This window comes from Xenopus laevis, chromosome 4S (assembly GCF_017654675.1).
Source record: "Xenopus laevis strain J_2021 chromosome 4S, Xenopus_laevis_v10.1, whole genome shotgun sequence".
Taxonomy (NCBI): Eukaryota; Metazoa; Chordata; class Amphibia; order Anura; family Pipidae; genus Xenopus; species Xenopus laevis.
The window spans coordinates 33,925,237-33,947,437 of NC_054378.1; the positions used below are offsets into that span (position 1 = coordinate 33,925,237).

At 36.9% G+C, this 22,201-nt stretch overlaps 1 protein-coding gene across 1 annotated transcript in view; it reads right to left on the minus strand.

The window, feature by feature from the left end:
- cdyl2.S (chromodomain protein Y like 2 S homeolog) overlaps positions 1 to 11,742 on the minus strand; it is a 44,685-nt gene extending 32,943 nt beyond the window's left edge. Inside the window, exon 1 of the mRNA XM_018260470.2 lies at positions 11,497 to 11,742. Within this exon, the coding sequence (XP_018115959.1) occupies positions 11,497 to 11,520 (24 nt within the window). The 5' untranslated portion in view covers positions 11,521 to 11,742. The remainder of the gene's footprint in view (positions 1 to 11,496) is intronic.
- Between the last annotated feature and the right edge of the window lie 10,459 nt (positions 11,743 to 22,201).

Below are 22,201 nucleotides of genomic sequence, written 5' to 3' on the forward strand. Positions count from 1 at the left end.
GTATAATAAAAGTCCTTTTTAAATTAAATATGAAATCCAATTTCTTTTTTTTTATTAAAGCATTCATAGCTGTTGTAAACTCATTTTAAAACATCAGCTGACTCTATGCCTAGGCATAGAGTCGGGGCAAACAATTACTTTCACTTTCCATTCAGCACTTCCTAGATGTCACCGCTCTCCCTGCTTTCAACCCCAGCTCTCTTAACGATTTAATGGTGTAACCAGTGCATGGGGATGGACATTGGGTCCCTGTCCCCTAGTGCACAAACAAGATTCTGAGATGATACAAGGCTTGCCTTAATAACAGTGTCCACAAAATGGCTCCTTCCTGGTTAATATAATTATGAGTTCCCAGACTGATGGAAACAATATTCAAATAATTTATACAGTGTAATTAAAGTTAATTTTGCTTGACTAATATGATAAAATAGGATTTGGAATAATTTTGTTTGGGTGACGGGTCCCCTTTAAAGGAAGATTGCCATTTAAAATGTGGCTGACCCTTTAAATATAATGCTGCCTGTATACAGCAGTTATGTATTCATGAGCGGCAGGTTGTGGGAAGCATATAGGCATCTCCTCTACCCCCCGATTACTTGCACGTCATTCAGACAAACAGGTTAGGAAGCGGCAGAAGCCACTTGTCACAAAAGGGCCTTATCCCTTGCCCTATGAACCCCTTGAAGATGCTGTCTTTACCTCATGCTGCATTTTTTTTTAAATGGTACAAGGTGCAGCCTGTAGGCAAACCAAGGGAAAGGAATATTCTAATGGTACTACTTTCACCAGTTTGAGTAAATTACCACTATTAATTTCTGGCAGAGATTTAAGATGCTGACAGCTCCAGATGATATTTCACTGTACATTTATGCCCATTTTATGGAATAACTTCTCTCTCAGAAGGGAACTAGCATGCTAGACAGAAACTTTATTTCCTGCAGAATTGTACTTACTACATGGGGGAAAATGGTGATGCCCTAGATGCATTTTTGTTGTTGTAATTCCAATTTTTTAACCACACCAACACACTCTGTATTGAATGCTTACAAATGGATTATGACATGACAGCAGGGGCAGGGCCACGGGAGGTGAGACAGACAATCCTTTAATAAGGATGGGTAAAACAGGGTGAACGTGTGAGTTAAATAACACCTTAAACAAAAGCAAATACAACTATCAAATACAGATGAAATTATTATTCACCCCTCAATTTTTCACAGTACTTTAACGTACTGACTTATGCCAGGCACTTGGGATATTTGGCCTATTCATTTTGTGTCAGTAAACAATTTGTCTGTATATTTAGGTGAAATCTTTCTGAAAGCACTACATCTGCTACAGCATTTAACCAACCCACCAAAGAGAGATACACATTTAGAAATACAAGACAACACATTTTTATGTTAATATTGCTTTCTATTTCTCTTCACTGAGAAATTAACCATTCCAGTATTCATATGATTACGATTTGGAAGTAAATAAACATATTTGGATTGAAGACTGTATTGCTGGTCTTTTTGCTATACCCCCATCAACTTTCCCTCGATATTGAAAGACAATTCAGTCTTACATTAAAAACACTGATGTGCAAAAACCTTATTTTTGTAAACCAGAAATAATAGAATACATCTCCTCTGTTCTCTGGTTTTGGAACTGTGGCTATTTGTATTTACCAAATTCAGTTTTATCTTTTTACTTTTCACTAATATACACTATACCCTCTACATGCATTTATCATACACAATATATTTTGACTGAATAGGGTCAAGTTCTATATAACTTGTTTTTTTACCCCTTTTTCCTCCTTAATCCCTTTAATTGTTGTGCTGATCTTTCTTTGAAACACAGAGATAAAGACAATAATTTGCACATTAAAAATACCGTAAAAAAATTTCAAGCAACCTGTATTGCAGAAATGTGAAATACTTATATATTATTATAGATTGCTTATTCATTTTCCAGCAGTGTTCAGTGAATGAATGTGTTGTCCATAATAAAAGCATATTTTAAAACATCTAAAATCTATGAATCAGATGTTTTCCATGAACTTGTATAACTAAAGGAAACAGATTCACTTTTGAAAAACAAAATGGCCCTTCCAGCTATTTTAGACAAGAAAATCTCAAGTTTGTAGAAACAGGAGCAAAGGCACCGCACTCTGCCTATGAACGATGTCAAGAACTTCTGACTGGATTACCATTTTGGCTACAAAAGTCTCTACATATGCCTTATAATTGAATATAGTTTGCATAATTCTGAATATGCAGAATTATGACTAAATAACATAGATTAATCTAAGGCAAGGAATCCCTGCTAGCCTCTACCCAAACTAGATATTTTATGATCTACGACTGAATTAACTTTTGCAGTCTTGGTTTCAGTTTTGGATTTATAGATTGCTTGAGATCTACAGCTATGCATACAAGTTAAACATTATGAGGCAATTTCCAGCTTTTGATCTTCATAAATTAGGTATTTCAAAAGTAACTTAATGATGATGAATAAAAAGAATAGTTTATCTTTACAAGTACAGCTATCAATTGATAGCTCTCCTCTACTGGATGGCAAACAAATTGGCTTTTTCTCAACCAACTGCTCTTTAAACAGTAGTATTTATTCATACAAATTAGGAAAGAAGTTCATTCTGCTTTTCTCAGTTGACTAGAAAGGACCTAGCTAGAGGTTTGTTTTCAAAGCTGCATAGAGATTTCCCAGGTATTCTGGAAAATTAAACTGGACTATGAAAAGAGAAAGAAGCTACAAAACAGGATGTTTATCAAAAAGGAGCTAACGATTCAAAAAATGTTGTAAATAGTATTTCCTTGTGCCATTTCTCATCTCTCTTACTAATGTATATTTTAATATAACATATTGTGGGGAAATGTGTTATATATATTTAAAAATGAAGTGAGTTGCGATGACACGTTATTTATACATTGGATACCATGATGTTCACATAGCTCTGAGGAAGTGTCGTTTAGTTAAGACACAAAACGCGTAAGCTTGTTTGCACAAAAATTGCAACACTGTCACAATGTGTGCTTAAATGAAGTCACTAGTCACTGGAGGATGGTCTCCATGAAGTTTCTCCGGTGAGCACAATACGGAGAGTCTATTTGGATGCTGCGTCTAGCAGAATTGCAAGCTCAGTGTAATCTCGCAAGTGCAGCTGCTGGGGAGGAGACGTGTAATTGTGCCACACAGTTTGGTGAGCCCTGCTGGACCTATACCATCTCCTTTATTTGTCATTAATCAATGGGTGAAAGTGAAAATTCACCCTTTTGATAAATACTCCATTAAAAATGCCATAGAAATTAATGGAGAGGGGTGGAATTTAACTCTAACAGACTGTAGCAATCTTTACCTTCATTCTTTGATAAATATACCCCATAGTGATTTTAAGAGGCAGTAAATGTGCAATACAAGCTTATGCGTTTCATGCCTTAAAATTTGGATGGTCAACGATCTCTGTGAAGTACCAGGGACAGCACAATGAGAGTTACAGTGTTTGATTCGCAGTGGTTAGATACGGGGCTACTGACATCTGGCAAGTGCAAGTGCAGCTGCCTGGAGGAGATGCTTGCCAACGCCACAAGCTTATTACTTATTTGTTACTTATCATTGTTACTTATCATGCATTTTACATTGTTCTCAGTTAACCAGGCTTCTGGCAGTTAAACTAACATGGGTTTCAATATATGATTCCCAAACTGATCAAGCTAGCAGCAACATTGGATGGAAGAAGCCCATACACCTATACACACTATACACAGAGTAACCATGATTTCCAATGCCTACCCATATATACTGTAAACTAATATGTTGGTTTTCTACAGCCAAGCGCTCCATATACATACAAGAGATATGTTGATGATAACATGTTACATGAACAGGTGATGGTTGTATCAGTATGCCATTACTGACCTAAATATATCCATTGCCATTAAAATTCAGGAATGTTACATAATTAAAAAACATACTGAGTAATGATCATGCAGTAAAATGAGAGAATCAATTCTAACACAGCAACATCTTATATAATCCTAGAATGTTCAGCAATATCCTAGTGATCAGCTGTAACAGAAGTAAGGGGAGCTTTATCAAAGTCTTGTGTTCTCACTCACCAGAACAGTCCCTAGAACACTGTAAAATTACAGTTAGTAAGGCTGTAAAAAAATACAATAGTTCATCATATCTAAGTGATTTTACCTATTTTTATCCAGACAAAGGCAACACCAAAATAATAATTGCATTATGCTTAATATTTGTACTAATATTATTATTATTTACTCAATGGCTAGTGGCAGTGTAGAGATACAATTTTAAACCAGCATGTTTTGTGGGATAGACCTCACTTCAGCTTTATATAAGACATATACTAAGCCACAGTCAGTGTTCCTAGCCCTGCCTAAACAACTGCACAGTTCTTTATATCCAGAAATGAAACTTCCCGAATAGAGAGTAATATCTCTTCATTCAATGTGGCCAAACAAATACTCTATACAGGTATGGGATCTGTATTTGTATGCAGAAAGCTTTAAATTACTGGAATGAATTTGTCCATAGACTTCATATTAAGCAAATAATTAATTATTTTTTTTAATTATTATTTTTCTCTTTAATAACAGTACATTGTACTTGATTCTATTTGAGATAAACAATCCCATTATATTTATTTAAAGTTTAAATTGTTTTTTTATTAGGCTTAGGGGAATATTTTCTAAAACTCAAACTTTTCTAGTCGAGTTTTGGGGAAAAAAATAAAATTTTTAGATTTAAAAATACTTAATTTTTTCAAGATTTATTATACCCCCAAAGCAGTTACTAATTTGAAAATAGTCTAGTTAAAACCTGTCAAAATCATGTAGAAGTCAGTGGCAGATGGTCCCTTTAACCTTTGGAACATGTCAGGCTTTTTGGGCTGGTTTTCAATGGTAATCCAAAAATGTGAGTCTTTCGGGCAACAATTCGATAAATTAAGAGTTTTCAGAGCAACAATTACAAAAAGTTGCACAGTTCAAATTGATGCTCGGTTTTTGTTGATTCAATTTTATCGACCTAAATTATTAGAAAATTAGCCAAATTCACGAATGGTAGCTAATTCATGAATTTTCATGAATAGTGCAGAATGCTTCTTAAATTACAGCAAATTCACATTTAGAAGGTATATGTTCAGTTTGGGTTGTGTGATAGCTATATGTGGATTTTTAATATCAGATGGCAGCTTACTTCTATTAATGTTTTGATAAATCTACTACTTCAATATTTGTAAAATAAAGCTCTAAACATAGCTTAGCTACAGCACTCTAGCGCACAAAGATCCTTGTGGATGCCTCAGGAAAAAGGAAGATGCGTAACCAAGAAAAAGATGAAGTTGGTCTTCAGATGTATAGATCATTGATCTCCTTCAAAGCTATACATTATCGTTGTTACAGTTAAGGAACCTTAATGTTTTGAGGTTCCTATTATCATTATTAATGATTGAGGGATTTAGCAACTTCATTAATCTCATTCATTTAACTGAATCACCCTCTTCTTTGCAAAATACAAACAATACAAAAAGGTATATTTGTGAAACTGCTGTTACTTTTATAAATGGCACTTAATAATTATACTTATTGAGCTTTGCTTGGGTCAGCAATTCAAGCATAAAAACACCAAAATATATAGTAGCTTTTTACCAAGAAAGTTCCTCAAAATCAGTCTTGAGTGCTCTGGAACTAGCAGCAGGATTTAGATAGTTTTACTAACAGACAAACACATTTTTAATGCAGCTCACATTTATTTTTAAAAAAATAAAAAAGATGGAGTGGTTACTATAACAGAGCTGTGAACTCCCCCAATGATCCCAGGAGTCACCGATTTAAGCATCCTTCTTGCAACACTGAAAGCAATCATGATTTTTCAGCTTAATTTTCCTAAATCACCTGAAGTTTCCTTGTGAGGCATTTTGGGCAACTTCGGAAAACCAAAGCAATGTGAATGCCATCCCACCGGCGATTCACATTCTTGCCAGTGGGAAGGCATTTTGGGAGTCGCTCGCAGAAGCGAAGATTTATCGTTTGCCAACTAATCTCCCAGTGTGACACCAGCCTAAAAGTTTGTGTGCACATGCACAGTAATTGGGTTTTGACGTAAAGGGCCTAGAGTGATCATGCACAGTAAAATTCTGTGTTGTTGGAATGATGTTTGCAAATATGCCACAGATTATGTAAATAGTCCACACCCCATAATATGTGGCACATAGTGCAAATCTCCCTGTAAATCTATTTGAAAAGTTGACACCACAACTGATACTGATAGAAAGCTGGGACACTTGATGGGCCATGGATTCAAGATCTTATCTGAAATAGGTCTTAAATTACTTTTCTATTAGAATAAAGGATTCTAAGAACCAGCACATTGGTGCTTGCACTTTCATGGATTCTCCAGACTTTGAGCAACCAGCTGAAAGACCCTTTATACAGAAAATCCCAGGTCCAGAGCATTCTGGATAACAGGTCTCATACCTGTAGTAGTATATGTATGTATGTATATATACTTGTGTGTGTATAGGGTCCTAAAATAGTGAGTTTGGTGCATCCCTTCTTTTCCTTATCATTTCCAAACATGGGGTTGTAGGCTCATTGTTTTGTATTCTTTTTTAAAAGGAGAAAATAAACAGGATGTTATACCCTAAACACAGACGAAGATTTTTTTTCAGTCTAAGAAATGTTGCTATGAGTGAATTCCATCCAGAGAGAGATGGTCAGTCTATTAAATGTTATATTGGATAATTGTTTATGGGATTGGTTGACTCATTCAGAAGCTCCTTTGGCTTGAAAGTGATTGACTCCTAAAACACATACTGTATATGTATATATATATATATATATATATATATATATATATATATATATATATATATATATATATATATATATATATATATATATATATATATATAGAGTCAGATGCCAACATTACTCAGTAAAGCTTTGCAACAGAAAAGATCAGGTGGTTAACCAGCTGGAACTGGAATCAATTCATATGACAAATATAATAATAAGTCAATCATATGTTGCCCTAATTACAGTTTATAACATTTTATTAGACATTAACTTGATGCGTAAATCGTTTTATTGCATATTGATTTGAAAAACATGAAGAAAGATGTACATATTTTTCACTTGCAACCTATTTGCGTATATTCTATAGCAACCAATCAACAGTAGCGTTTTTGGACTACCACAACGAAAGCAATAATCTGGTTAGTTGCAATTATCAGACTAGGACGGTCTTTGACTATGTTAGCGTATAATCGTATATACATATATAGTTGAAATATTGTGCATTACTCTACATTTTCTATAAGGTTGCATACTACTGTTGCAGATCATATTAAAACATACTCGCACTTAATATTTCTGCTATATATGCAGACACAGCTGTTGATCCTCACAAATAGAAAAAAAAAATTACCGTATGGCCAAAATACCCGTTATAAGTCAGTACTCCCTCCTGTAAATGTCATAAATGCACCATCCCCCCTCCACCAGTCACTATAAGTATTGTATCTTCCATCAGAAGTCTTCATCTATCCTTCATCTGTCCTCAGATAGAGGACTAAAGGAAAACAGAGTAGGATGGTGGAATACAAATGATGGCCAGTGGGGCATGCAAAAGAAAGGAATTGTGATGGTGCACATTACACACATACACTAGGATAAACCTCATCAGGAGCCAATTAACCTGCAGGTAAGTCTCTGGACTGAAGGTGGAAACCCAGCCAAACACAACGAGATTAAACAAATTCGATACTCCGTGTCCTTGGTCAGAAGAGAAGCACTGCACATCTCTTAGGCAATATCCTATAAGGAATGATCAAGTACAGTCAACAGGTACCACAACATCTGTTTTACAAAATGAGTATTTCAAATAGATACAAGCACAAGCGATGACATTATTGGGGTCAATAATTGCTATTTCCTATATAAGGCATGCCCTTGTTGGGTTAAAGGGGCTGTTCACATTCCCAACACTGGCAGCTCAGTAATTTAGGGGCAGACTGAAGGTGGAAACCCAGCCAAACACAACGAGATTAAACAAATTCCATACTCCGTGTCCTTGGTCAGAAGAGAAGCACTGCACATCTCTTAGGCAATATCCTATAAGGAATGATCAAGTACAGTCAACAGGTACCACAACATCTGTTTTACAAAATGAGTATTTCAAATAGATACAAGCACAAGCGATGACATTATTGGGGTCAATAATTGCTATTTCCTATATAAGGCATGCCCTTGTTGGGTTAAAGGGGCTGTTCACATTCCCAACACTGGCAGCTCAGTAATTTAGGGGCAGACTCTAAACTGTTACAATCTGCAACATTTAGTTGATTTTTCAACAGCATCTCTGGAGTATTTGTAACTATTGTATCAATTCTAAGAGCTGTGTTTAATGTAACTAAGGGATTCTGCTCAACAAGCCAAAGAGTGGCACAGCGCATGTGGAGGAAATTCCATTCAAAAGATGACTTCCTCCACTATAAATTTCTCATGGCCTGCCTTGGTACTGCCCTATCCCAGGCTAAAAAACAGAACTAAAATACACTCATAAATAACAACATGAGTTTAACAAATCTAACTCACAACGCTTGTTTTCAATATTCAACTCGCTACTTCAAATCACTCTACAAATGATTCACTAACACCTGAACATACCCCCCAGGACTTTGCTGACTTCTTTGAAAGGAAAGTTGACTCTATCCACAAGCAATTTATCCACCCCTCAGATACCAATATTCTCATTCCCCCTAAAGGTTCTATCTCCATTTTCAACTCTTTTTATCATATATCTGCACTTCTCCTATCCTCTCCATCAACAGCTTGCTCACTTGATTCTATCCCATCACCTCTACTAAAAAAGTGTGCTCCTGTCCTTACTCATATTCAATTCCATCCATCTGATAAAAGGCTACACTGGACCCATCCTGTCTGTCTAACTACCGTCCTGTCTATCTCTCTTACCGCTAGCCTCTAAACTTCTGGAACGTCTTGTCTTCCCGTATTACTAACTTTCTCTGCACCAACAATCTACTTGACCCTATGCAGTCTGGCTTTCGACCTGCACACTCCACTGAGACTGCCTTATGTAGAGTTTCAAATGATCTCCAGACTGCTAAGGCGAAAGGGCACTTCTCTATTCTCATTCTCCAGGACTTATCTTCTGCTTTTGATACTGTTAACCATTCTGTTCTAATGCAAGCTCTCCATTCAATTGGTATCCGTGATCAAGCTGCATCCTGGTTCTCTTCCTACCTTTCTGACTGCTCCTTCTCTATTTTGCAAACAAATCCTCTCCCCCTGTATATCTTAATGTGGGGGTGCCTCTGTTGTTCTCCTTGTACACTCTCTCTTTAGAAGACCTTATATCTTCATTTGGGCTTAAATTTAACCTGAATTCCGATGACAGATATATTTAGACACTCCCTCACTAACTTCTGATGTTCAAACCCAGATAGCAGACTGCTTAGTAGCTATCTCTTCCTGGAGACCTCAAGCTCAACTTGGCCAAGATTGAGCTTGTGATCTTTTCACCCAAACAGAGCCCTTCTCTTCCTTTCACCATTACTATTGATGGTATGACTATTAACCCGGTTAACTCAGCACGCTGCTTAGGGGTCATCTTTGACCAGTCCCTCTCCTTCTGTAATCATATTAATAACACTACCAAAACATGTCGTTTCTTCCTCCGCAATATAGCCAAGATACACCCATCACAAACCACCAAAACACTAATCCATGCCTTTATCTTATCCCATTTAGACTACTGCAATCTCCTCCTAACTGGTCTTCCTGACTCCCATCTCTCTCAATCAATCTTAAACTCTGCTACCAGGATCCTTCTAATCTCTCCTACAAGGGAACCTGCTCAACCCCAACTAAAATCCTTAGTGTGGCTGCCTGTTAAACAAAGAATAGCATATAAAATCCTTCTGCTAACATTCAAAGCCCTTCACTCCTCTGCTTCTCACTATATTTCTTCTCTTGTCTCACTATACATTCCTGGTTGTCTTCTCCGCTATTCTCAGTCACCTTCTCTTCACACCATCCACATCCACTGCCACCTCTCGTCTCAAACCCTTCTATCTTGCTGCTCCTTACCTCTGGAATTTCATCCCTGAATTCCTCCACAAGGAACCCTCTCTTAATCTCTTCAAGAAAAAACTAAGAGCCTACCTTTTGGAGCAGTAGATTAGCCTAGTCCTGTCCCTACTGACAGTCTAAGTGGATGGGAGGCTAACATACAGTTACTATTTGGAGATGAAAAAGTGCACAAGGTAAGGCATTTACCTTGTGCACTTTTTCATCTCCAAATAGTAACTGTATGTTAGCCTCCCATCCACTTAGACTGTAAGCTCTATGGGGCAGGGACCTCTTTACCACTATGTCTCTTACCACATAGCTCTTAAGCTCGTTGTCCTATGATTCTGTATATATTTATTAGGTGATTTGTCTCCCCCATATATACTTTTATATATATATATATATATATATATATATATATATATATATATATTGTACTTTTATGCACTGTACAGCTCCTTAACAGTGCTTTACAAATAAAGTTATACACACATACAAATGTATCAATTTAGAACAGTTAAAGAGTCGGCGACCCCCCCCCCTTCCCAGAGCCGCTTGAGAAAATGAAACTTTACACTTCAATATTAGAAATACAGTCACACATAGAACATAGAAAGTAATTGGGAAAAGTCTTTATTTCTGGTGAACTATCTGAAACCAACTGAAGTGAAAATTATTGTTGGAAGATGAGCAACCCCTTTAAAATGACCTATGGTGATTAGGATGGAGAATACACTAGTATTCCCTGGTAGACCCTTCCTTTTTCACTGTGGTGTGTCTCTCTTCAGCGTGGGGCACGCGGGGCACTTTCTAGGCACAGCTGTGACTCCTAATCCTGCTCCATCACTTATTCTATTGCCATTAAACACATACCATGTGGCACTGGATTCAGCTGCTGCAGCACCTCCTTTGCCAACCAGGTCTCTGCTTAGGTCCCTGCACATCCCAGGCGCATGACTGACAAGTGTACTTTCTAATATTACCTGGAGCACCTGGGTGGCTTTACTTTTGCAAGTTATGAGCGAGCTGTCATGTGCAGAGGCCGGATGTGCTCGTGGGAATGTCACATACAGCCCACCTGTGCCCCCTGGAAAGCGGCTGGAACACAGAAGCTTCCCATTCCCCCACCCGTAACAGTTCCGAGACGCCAGTCGTTACTTTTCTACGCACTTACCTTCGCCGCCCCCCCCCATCGGTGCAATAACTAGCGTCTCTCGCAAGGCCTGCTACACATGGAAAGTACACACAGCTTCCTCCCTCCCGCCCGCCCCTATCTGCTCGATGCAGGCTCCTCTGCTGACCCCTCCGGCAGCCCCCAAGGCTTTTTTGCGCCCCTCCAGATATAAGCACATGACAGCAAGCGCTGTACCTCGTATAGGTCTCCCGAAGCCATGCTGGAGTCGGGCTCTGCGCTCCGCCGGATTCACTCCCGACTGCTCACTGTACAGAATGACAGGGCTACGGGTGTGAATGTGCGCAGAATCACACACCGGCGGCTAGGAGGACCAGCTCTGGCGCAGCCACGGGGCGTCCCAGCTCTTGCCCTACTCACTGTTACGGGAATGCCACCAGAGGGCGCACTGTCTGCCGGCGCTAACGTGGGCGGGACCATCGTATGACAAGGGGGGGGGGAGACGCTGAGGTAATATTCAGCAACGCAGAGCACTAATGCTGATTAAGTAGTGGCCAAGTGAGTCAGGGATGATATGCTGTCGACTGCTCTGCCGCTGGGTATGAGTAGAGCGGTATGAAGTCCACCAGTTATTGGAGTTAGTGTGTTATAAAGTGCGTCACAGTGACCTGGCCCAGTCAGGTTCTAAGTAAATGTCTGCACCTGGATGATTGGAATACACGGACTTCCACTCTCCAGAGCCCCGCCAAAACTATACTGTATAGAAATACACACCTGTCTTCTTATCTTACCTGCTACACCAGGGGTGTCCAACCTTTTGGCTTCTCTGGGCCAATAAAAATGGTCTGGGGCCCACACATGAGGATGTTTCTATAGCCCACAAAACACAAGTATACAACTAAGGTTTATCTCTATAAGTGTAAGCCAATGGTGAACACTATTCTTATTCTAATTAGTGCAAGATTCTAAAGGTGTCTTCTCAGTTTACACCAATCTTTGGGGTTACAAAGAAGAATGACATACCGCTGCAAATATTTTCTGTGTAAAAATATGTGGATAAATAAAAGGACATGCCATACATATTTCCTTTTTCTGAATTACCCTTGATGCTAACACACAAATTACATTTTTCAGGGTATAGTTGCTGCACGCCATACCCTGCTTTGTGCAAATTAAAGGGTTGTATTTTATTGTGCCTTTATTACAATTATAACCATTATCATTTTTATGCAGCTTCAATATGTTACTCGGCACTTTACAGAGAATTCACAAAAGACTCTAGAGATTCCCGACAGCTTCTCAGCAATATGACATTACACAAAGTGTCTTTAATAGATTTTGGGAGGAATTGTGAATGTATTTTGCCCATTGCTGCGATCACTTGACTTGCAACAAGATGGCAGACACAGCTCAGCCGCATAAACAACTAAATACATATAACTGAACCTCAAAAATTCACACTAAACCACCATCATATTGAAATTTTATTCCAAACATACAAGCCCACTGGTATCAACAAAAACCATATTACAAAACTGCAAAAGCAAAAATGGGAGCAATTGTCATGCTGCACTTAAAAAATGAATTATTTTTTATTCAGTTATGACTGAAGTTGCCTTTGGTGCCAGTTATGAGATGAGTGCCAGATGAGAGTGGAGTAAATGTGGTCATCAAATTCATAGTGGGAGTTCTTCAACATGTATGATAAAAAAAAATTAAAAAAAAAGATCACATACCTTTAACTTGAAATTCCACATTGCCTTTATCTTGAATTATACCTATTAACAAGTTCATAATTGTGTTTTACGGTATCAAAATCTCATCATTCTTTTATGTCAAAAACTCCTATTTTCTAGCAATATTCTGTAGAACATGAATTTAATAATTGCCTACTGTCCTGTTTCTACTATTCCTTGTCCTGTACGTATTGATAATGTTTGTATGATCAGAAGCATGCCTCAAAACTTTATTCCCATAATTGTGTTTTATGATATCAAAGTCTCATCGTTCTTTTATGTCAAAAACTCCTCTTTTCTAGCAATATTCTGTAGAACATGAATTTAATAATTGCCTAATGTCCTGTTTCTACTATTCTTTGCCCTGTACGTATTGATAATGTTTGTATGATCAGAAGCTTGCCTCAAAACTTTATTCCCAGACTTTATTCCTCAATATATTCAAAGTTTAACTTTTCCCTTAAAAAGGGCCCCGTTTATATGTGATAGAAATGGGAAAGCCCCTCCTAATTTAGATTTATTGACTTCACAATCCACATCAGTAACACTTATGTTCCATTGTATGGTTCCTTCTAACAAATCCCTAAGGTTCTGAATAAAACACTAATATCTGCTTCACAGGAATATCAATGTTTATTGAATGCAATATATTTATTTACATGAAAGCCCAATCATTCTATAGAACTTCTATCATGAGGAGGAGTTTGTCATGACTCCCCTACTGCATTTGTTTTGGTGCAGGTGAAGTTAAAACAATATTGCTGGTGCGCTAGGGTTTCAGACCAGGTACAGCTAACCCTAACTGCACAATGAAAATGGCAAATGGCAGCAACAAAGTTGAAAGCTAATAGTCTTAGTATTCTCCTAACCCGTGTGTCTTGTACTTACTGGTGTCCTACACAACCCTTTTATTTTCCCACACAAAGTCATTTGACATTTTTCTGCCCACTCCTTTGTATTATTCAGTTTCCTAATAGTTAATGCCTAATTAAACAGCTTTATATAATTAAGAGTTATGTCTGTGTATGTCAATGAACACCTCACTTTCTTGTCTATTTTCTATGTATAAAAACCCTGATAAAGAAGGACCTGCAACTAAACCCTTTGGTATTCAGGATAAAACTTTGACCCAACTGGATAATCATTAATTGACAGCAGCTCTACTTTTCTCTAACCAATGACAGTTTTGTACTCATGTATAAACCAATTCCTAGTGTCATCTCGCCTAATTTTATGCACCATTCATTATGTGGAACAGTATGAAAAATGTATAAATGTAAATTACATAAGATGATTTTTTAGTTTAGTACAGAGGAATACACAGACCTGTCAACACATCTAGTTTTTGAGCGAGACACAGAGAGTTAAAATCTTGCAGAGTCAGGGGCATAGTTGGCCATGATTGGGACATAATGATGGCCAGAGGATTCTAGGTGAGTGGCCAAACACCTCCTTGAAAACACTTCCAAATGACAACATAAAATGACCTTGACTGCTAGGCCATGCAATCTTTAAAATCTTCATTTTGATTGTAATACGAATTTTAAACAAACTTGGGCCACTTACCAGTGAAACAATGGCTGCTTAGGCATGGTTGAAATGACATATATATTTCCATTCTGACAACGATCCCTATATATACTTTTAGTTCATAATATTAGAAACTTATATTAGATAAATTGGAAATTGAAAAACACATACAACCTATGTTATGTATTATGTATTATATACTATGCAGTACTATGTATTATGTACAACGTAGTACATAGTAGTATAGTGCACTACAAATTTCTGTGAGCTGTATTAACAATAGATATCAGAACATAATGTGATCTTTTTTTGCAGGCTGTTATTTGAATAAGAGGAGTAAAAATATGATTTAAAAAAATCACAAATGTATGAATGAATAATTGCAATTTGCTATGTAACATTGTTTATTAGACAATTTATTACTTTGAAAATTGTAAAAGTCTGTAGTACTTCATACCATTTTTCTTTATATTACAATATAAATTTAATTTTTTTTAACTTTTTGTCATTTTTGAATATGATTGAAAGTTACTATTTTTTTCCCAAACTTATATTTAAAGCAGTAAAAAATATCTAAATATTGATAATTCACAACAAGAGAAACTGAGAATTTTCTTTCCATGGTCTAGGACCCAATCGATATATGCCAATTGCATTCACAGCTCAGTGTTTCTTGCCAGCATTGTGCATTCATTCACACATTCATTTATGGGAAGAGAGGGGCATTTGAAACCGCACCCTTATTATGTCAGCAGAGGATTTTAATATGACTTTAATAAGATCACTCAAAATGTTGTTCATGAAGCACTCTATGGCATGGTGCATCTGTCTTGTACTTACCACGAAACCAATTAGGACCGCTTCGAACTCATCACCACTTAGCTGCTCCCCTATAGTGCCGGGTGCTCAGTCCGCAGCGTCCCCACTGCCAACAATAGATACACGAAGAGGAGGACGGCACTCCGGTAAAAAAACTGATTTTTATTGCTGAGTACTGTAGAAATACATAGGCCTAAGTATTTCCACAGTACCCAGCAATAAAAACATGTTTTTTTACCGGATTGCCGTCCTCCTGTTCGTGTGTCTTGTACTTACTAATGCCATCCATCACACAAGTCAATGCTGTGTACTTTAACCATGCTATTTTTATTGAACTGGCCCCTAATTAAAAAATATCATGTACCAGACTAAACAAGTTTAGGTCAATACCCTCAACATTTTCACTGAGCAATTCCTCCTCCCCATTAGACAACTAACCATGACCTTAGCTACCCCTCAGAAGAAAAAATGTTTATTTAGTTGTTGAAAGATTTAGAAAATTAGATGGGACAGCACCATAATTGTTTCAGATAGTTATGATTCTTGTATGATGGTCACATGCCACTATAGGCACCAAGCAAGGAATATTTTAACACCCACAACACACACGCATTACAGTAACTGAAACTGTTAAAGTTACTAACATGTTTTCCATTAGGGAAATCCCTGTGCCTACATCCTCCCTATTAGCTATGAAGTTATGAAGAAATTAATTCCCCAGACTGATGCTACAGTTTGAAGAGGCTGGGTTAAAAAACGAGCTTACAATATCTATGAAAGTTTATGACAAAGGTAATACTAAGGTGGTCTCCGTCTTGTCAGTTCTAGGTATTCTCTTAGGTAATGACTGGAGACCATACCTAGGTACATTGATGATGTAATGGGCTATCAGGCTGATTATGGCCTGTCACTTGTAGCACTAGCATATGGTGAGATAATGGGGCTTCGAGAATACAAAAGACAAAATATATGCAGCCCAGACTGATACTGTCAAACACCCAAAATAACTGCTGTACTTGATGCAAAACCTAAATATATTTCTAGCTCCCTCTGGTACTGATATCGCATATATTTGCTAACAAGAAACTTCACTCTAATCTGATCTGTAGCATGAGCAAATTAACCCAATTTAGACTTAAGACAGGTTTCATAAGATTTGCATTAGCAGTTAAGGTTTAGTTATCCAATATCTGTGACAGATACCACCTTTGCAAAAAAAAAAAAAACATAATTGAATCCTCCTGTATTCTACATGAATCCAAACCGCCTGTCAGCCCTGGAGCTTTTTTTGCCGACATATCCAAATCTGAGCTTTTTAGTGCCAAAGCCTACCAGGCCCGTTAGAAACAAATAATATCAGTGTGTGTTTACTGTCAAGAGTGCATCGGGCCCCTCTGCCAAAATAATTTTTGGAGGATCCGACTTGCATAGTTGCTCTGCACGCCCATCAATTAAAAGAAGAAGAGCGCCTCAATGCTATAGAGGAAGCAGACCCCGTGGTCCCTGACCCCTTTTCCCCATCACCCCTGCGACTATGAGGTTACGCCACTGATTATTGTAACACTACTGGGGCAAGGGTTGATGTAAATGGTATATTCTCTGTACACTACTATTTATGTTAAGGCTCATTAAATAAAGAATAATAATAGTAATGTATGCAGGTGTAATTTCAGGCTCAGCTATTATTACAGAGCTTCAGATAACATCTGATTTTTTTCTTTGGATTTCCTTCTTAATATTAGATTAAGAGTGCTTAAAATGAAAATAAGAGTGCCTCTCACACAGGAATGCCTTTCATACTGGAACCACATCAGAAACTCACTTTTTTTCTAATAGGACACCATCAAAAAAACCTCCACAATATAACTTATACAGTTGCCCTTTACTGAGCTTTTACAGAATAAGTGAACATGCAAACTACTTATGTTTCCTGCATATTGTTCTTCTATGTGTGTTTAGGAATAGTGTATCAAATACTGGCATCAACACGTATAGGAAACACTATAAAAGGTAAAAAGAGAACAAACTATAGTTAATGTTATGCACAAATGAATAGATTTTGCTGTTTTTTATGCTGCTAAAATATCAGTCTTTAATATATATGATTCTGCTGATGTACACAGCACATATATGGGATGGAGTTCTACATACTGCAATTTGAGTGTTAGCATTTGGAAATGTTTTTCTCATTTTTCAAAAATGTTTCCATGTTCAGGATGCCGGATCATTTTATGGGCATAAGTTTGACTTAGGGATGTCCAGCTCTCCAGTATTTGCCTTTGAAATTTGATCTTGCTTATCTGATTATCTTTCACTTTCTGTTTGTCTACATATCAACCTTAGTTCCTCTTTCATGGATCTCTGTACACTGCAAACCAAATTGTATAGCACCTAAATCACTACTTTATCTGAACAATACATTATGCTGACAATTTGTTTGTGCAACTTTTGCAGGTAGACAAGGGCCTTAATGGCTGGGAGTCCTGGGATTGCCTAGTGTTTTAGGACATTTTATGGGACCCAACAGGAAATTTTATGGGGCCCAACAATAATCTATCTTAGAAAATAGTCAGAAAGCAATTTTCTCCCATGACATGGTTCTAGCTGGTATTTGCAGGCAGCCTTCATGGCTATGCTGCATATATCTATACACCCAAATTGTTTTTGCCTAATAAATGTAAATGAAATTCTAAGACACTCTTCAATGTAAATTAATTGAACATTTACAACAATTTTTTTATTCAACATTTTATTCAGTTTGCAAAAAATTACAGTTGAGCTGTTGACACAACTATAACATCAGTACATTATATATGTAGAGACAGGTACAGTGCTAACAAAAAATCATCTGAAGTCATCTGAGAAAGCATTTTGGTGAGTTTTATCGCCCTTGATAGCACAGATTTAAATGAGGGCAACAAGTCTGTCCAAGTCTACCATAAGTCTGTCCATGCCATTCTGTCTGTCAGACTACAAATCCAATATCCCACCTGTTGTTTTGTACAATGTTGATATATTGCAATTCAATTACACATTTGGAATTGGAGTTAAGGAATATATTATTCCAGTTTTTTGCTTCTAAAAATAATGAAATTGATATAAAAATCGGTAAATCGCATGAGAAATTTGCCAATAAACGTGACATGACTGTCTGAAAGGTAAACATACATGTTGTGTTTTCATCTGGGAAGATAAACTTTTTTTTCACTGAAATACATTGACTGCTTGATAGATAACATAGATAGATCAAGAAAACAAGACTCCATCTGAGTGTGTCTGAAGGGATTTTACATTATAACAAGGAGGATCAGATTTTTAGCATGTCACAAAATCTTTTTTGGGCAGATAATTCTATCCAAACAAAGTCTATTGTGTAATTTAACTCATAAGTTCTAAGGGGATTTTGGTGTTTATGCAAACTATCCAAGGTATCGCTTAATGGGCCTGAAGAGATTTTCAGAAAGAGAGATAGTGAAAGGCTATTATCTCTTGTGGCAGTCGCTTTTTTGCTTTCACAACTTTACATAAGCCTCTGTCACTAAGATCTATACTTTAATTATCTATATACAGTACCTGACCTGATATTATTTACATGTTAAAAAACTGAAGTGTATAAAGTTTTTAGCTGACCTTTCAGCTCCAAAAAGTTTCTCCAAAAAGTTTCTCCAAAAAGTTTTTTTCCAGCAAAGTTCTATTGTGTCCCATTATCAGCTGTTCCATCTCATCCCCGGTACTCGCATGGATGAATGGACAGTGAACTTCTAGCTGTTCCCAGTACTTCTGGCCAATGATGCATGCAGTTCTTGTTCTATAACATGTAACAATTTACATGGAGAAACATGCTTTTTTTGTTATTATCCAATAGTGCATATCAGATTGTTGCCTTCCATCTGTCACTGGTGAATTACCCTCAGGTAATTGTGCAAAAAGTTCTTGTTCTGTTCTATTTCCAGGTAAGGATGAATTCTGATATATGTTATTGAATAATGAGACAAAAACGTGTTCCTGTATGTGAACAGGTAGCCCTCCATCTGTCAAAGGAGCTGTTGCTGGCAGCTGGAGGGCCATACCATAGTTTTCAACAGCTAGTTCTTTAAAAGACCCAGTAGAATATGTGCAAATATAACTGCTGAGAGGAGATAACAACTGATACAGGGACACAATAAAAATTTGAAGTCTGGAGGAAACTTGCAATTCCACTAACCACAGTTCTGCTTGTCACTCATCGTAATGACTATTGACTGTGGGAGAATGAAAGGACAGGCCCAGAACAGAGCAGAAAGGTTGTCTCTGTAGCTCTAATATAATGACATTTTTAAGCAGTAAAACTTAAACATTTTGACATTATACATTTAAAGGAAGAAGGAATTTAATGACACTACAGGGAAGGCTTGTTAATATCCATATTTTTTCCCCACCATTGAAGCTTTTAGTTCTAATAATCTTGCATGTGAAGAAGGTTTTTAAAAGCATCATTTAAACATTTATTAAGTGTTAAAACCACAAAAAGAATTGTAAAAGTTAATTCAATGGGAGCTGTCCTCAGTAAATATATTTAACAACTGATTTAGGGATTTTTTTGCTGGGAAATGCATTAGCCATTCAAAGTAAACAATGGTTTAGAGGTTTGCATATTGTTTTGTAATTGTCCTGTTTTTTGGATGGCTTGCCTGTACCCATTATGACTGCTCCCATTTATGAATGGTAGCACACTGTTGAGGCTTCCTGTTAGACCAATAGCTTTTTAGATATCCACACCAGATCTGTTCTCTCCTATTTTCTCTGGACTACTGGAAATCAGCATAAATGTATATGACACATTTGATAATATGAACCTATATATATACTTAATTATCTTTGCAGATAATTTAACAGTATTACAAAAGAAAGAATGAGATCTTTCTCTTTATCTAGATCACGGTTCCCCAATTTTTTTTACCCATGAACCACATTTAAATGTAAAAAGAGTTGAGGAGCAACACAAGCATGAAACATGTTCCTGTGGGCAGGTCTGGACTGAGATTCAAAATAGGCCATGGCATTTCAGCTACACAGAGGCCCAAACAGCACCTCACCAGCCCACTAAATAGTGCCTGTCTATGGCAACTTACAGCAACCCCTCTGCCATTTGCCAGAACCCACAGATTGCAACCAAAACTTTCCTTCGAGCCAGGAACTCAAAAATAGGCACCTGCTTTGAGGCTGGGGTTGGTGAGCAACATTTTGCTCCTGAGCCACTGGTTGGCGATCACTGCTCTAGATAAAAGTCTTCTTTAATAAAAAGAATTAAGTTACTGGGTACTAATTAAACATTGTTCTAGCCTAGCTCAATATTTTGTTCATATCCCAAACAACTCAAGTGGACAACTAAAATGAGTCAACTGATTTCCAAAAACTCAATACAAAACATAGCCTTTTGAGTGAGGCCTCTGGTTTTGTATCACATTTTTTCATATGAGAAACGTCATTCAGGTAATAGTTTATATAACTGTAAATGTGGTTTAACCTTTTTTTCAAAAGGGTTGGTGATAATTGATGTTAGTTGAGGCAAATTCACTCCTTTGCTACATAAATATATGTAGTATCTCAGATGGGGATACTGTAAACTGTTGTTATATGCAGTGTTTTACCCTTACAGCTTGTACTCCCACCAGGCATGGTTTGTCCTTGAGAAGCCATGTTACAGTGTATCAGGGCGTGGCATATTTTTACTTTATTTGATTTCCCTGCTGTAGAGCTTTAATCTTGGCCTCTTTGAAAAATCTGAATTGCACAGTCCAGGCTGCCTTACTGTCCATTTGTTCCACACTGTACAGCACAATTATATTTGATATATTATTTGCCTAGGTGTGTTTAAGAATAATATAATAGTTTAAATTTTACACCTTAGAAAAGAGCAAATGACACACTTATAAATAGGTAAAGAGTACACACAATAGTCTCACAATACAGGAATAATTAACCAAGATAAATAAAGTCTACATTGGTACATTTTCCCCCCTTTCCCAAAAATAGGTCATATTTTTCTATTTCATTTATACTAAAACTGACTAACAATAATATAATTCATCATAAGTTTCATATTCAGACCACAAATACAAACTGGCTGATTCCTGACAATGGGCTTTGCATGCAGTTTAGTGAGAAAACTTCTAACAGAGCCACAAACGTCATTCATTAATAACTATCATTAAAGGACAAATATACCATATTTTTTATTTCCTTTTGCATTTAGCTAAAACATATATTCAGAAGTTAATGCATAATTATATCCCTCTAAATTCTATGAATGTATTGTTACTTTCTGGGGTGTCCTAGTAGGTGGGGAATGCAGCACAACATCACTGGGGCTATGCCATTTGAAAATTGTGTGTGGACCCCTCTAAGCTTGTTCATACAGTAATTATCTAAGAATTTTTGTACTGTAGAGATATCTATCTCTACAGTACAAAAATTCTTAGATAAATACATTTAAGCTTTCAGCATAATCAAGTATATAGTGTATAATGAATCCCATGATCCTATATTAAAGATGCTATTTAAATGAGTTGTATTTACCAAGTTTTAGTATCAAAAGGGGTATTCTATGTGTGGATCTTTATCCTGTGCACTGCCTTTTTTCTCAGCAATATGTTATGTGTCAACATGATTATTAGTATTTGTAGAAATATAGGACTATGCTACCCCCTTAATGAACGTCTACATGAGATATAACTGTTGTATACTCCATGGAATTGCAGGCTTAGAGCTCTTACATGTGCACGTTTTTACATTTGCTCCCATATGATGGCTTTTTTTTTGCATTCCAGCAGACGGGAACACATCAACTTTTCTATTGTGCATTTATTTATTGCACA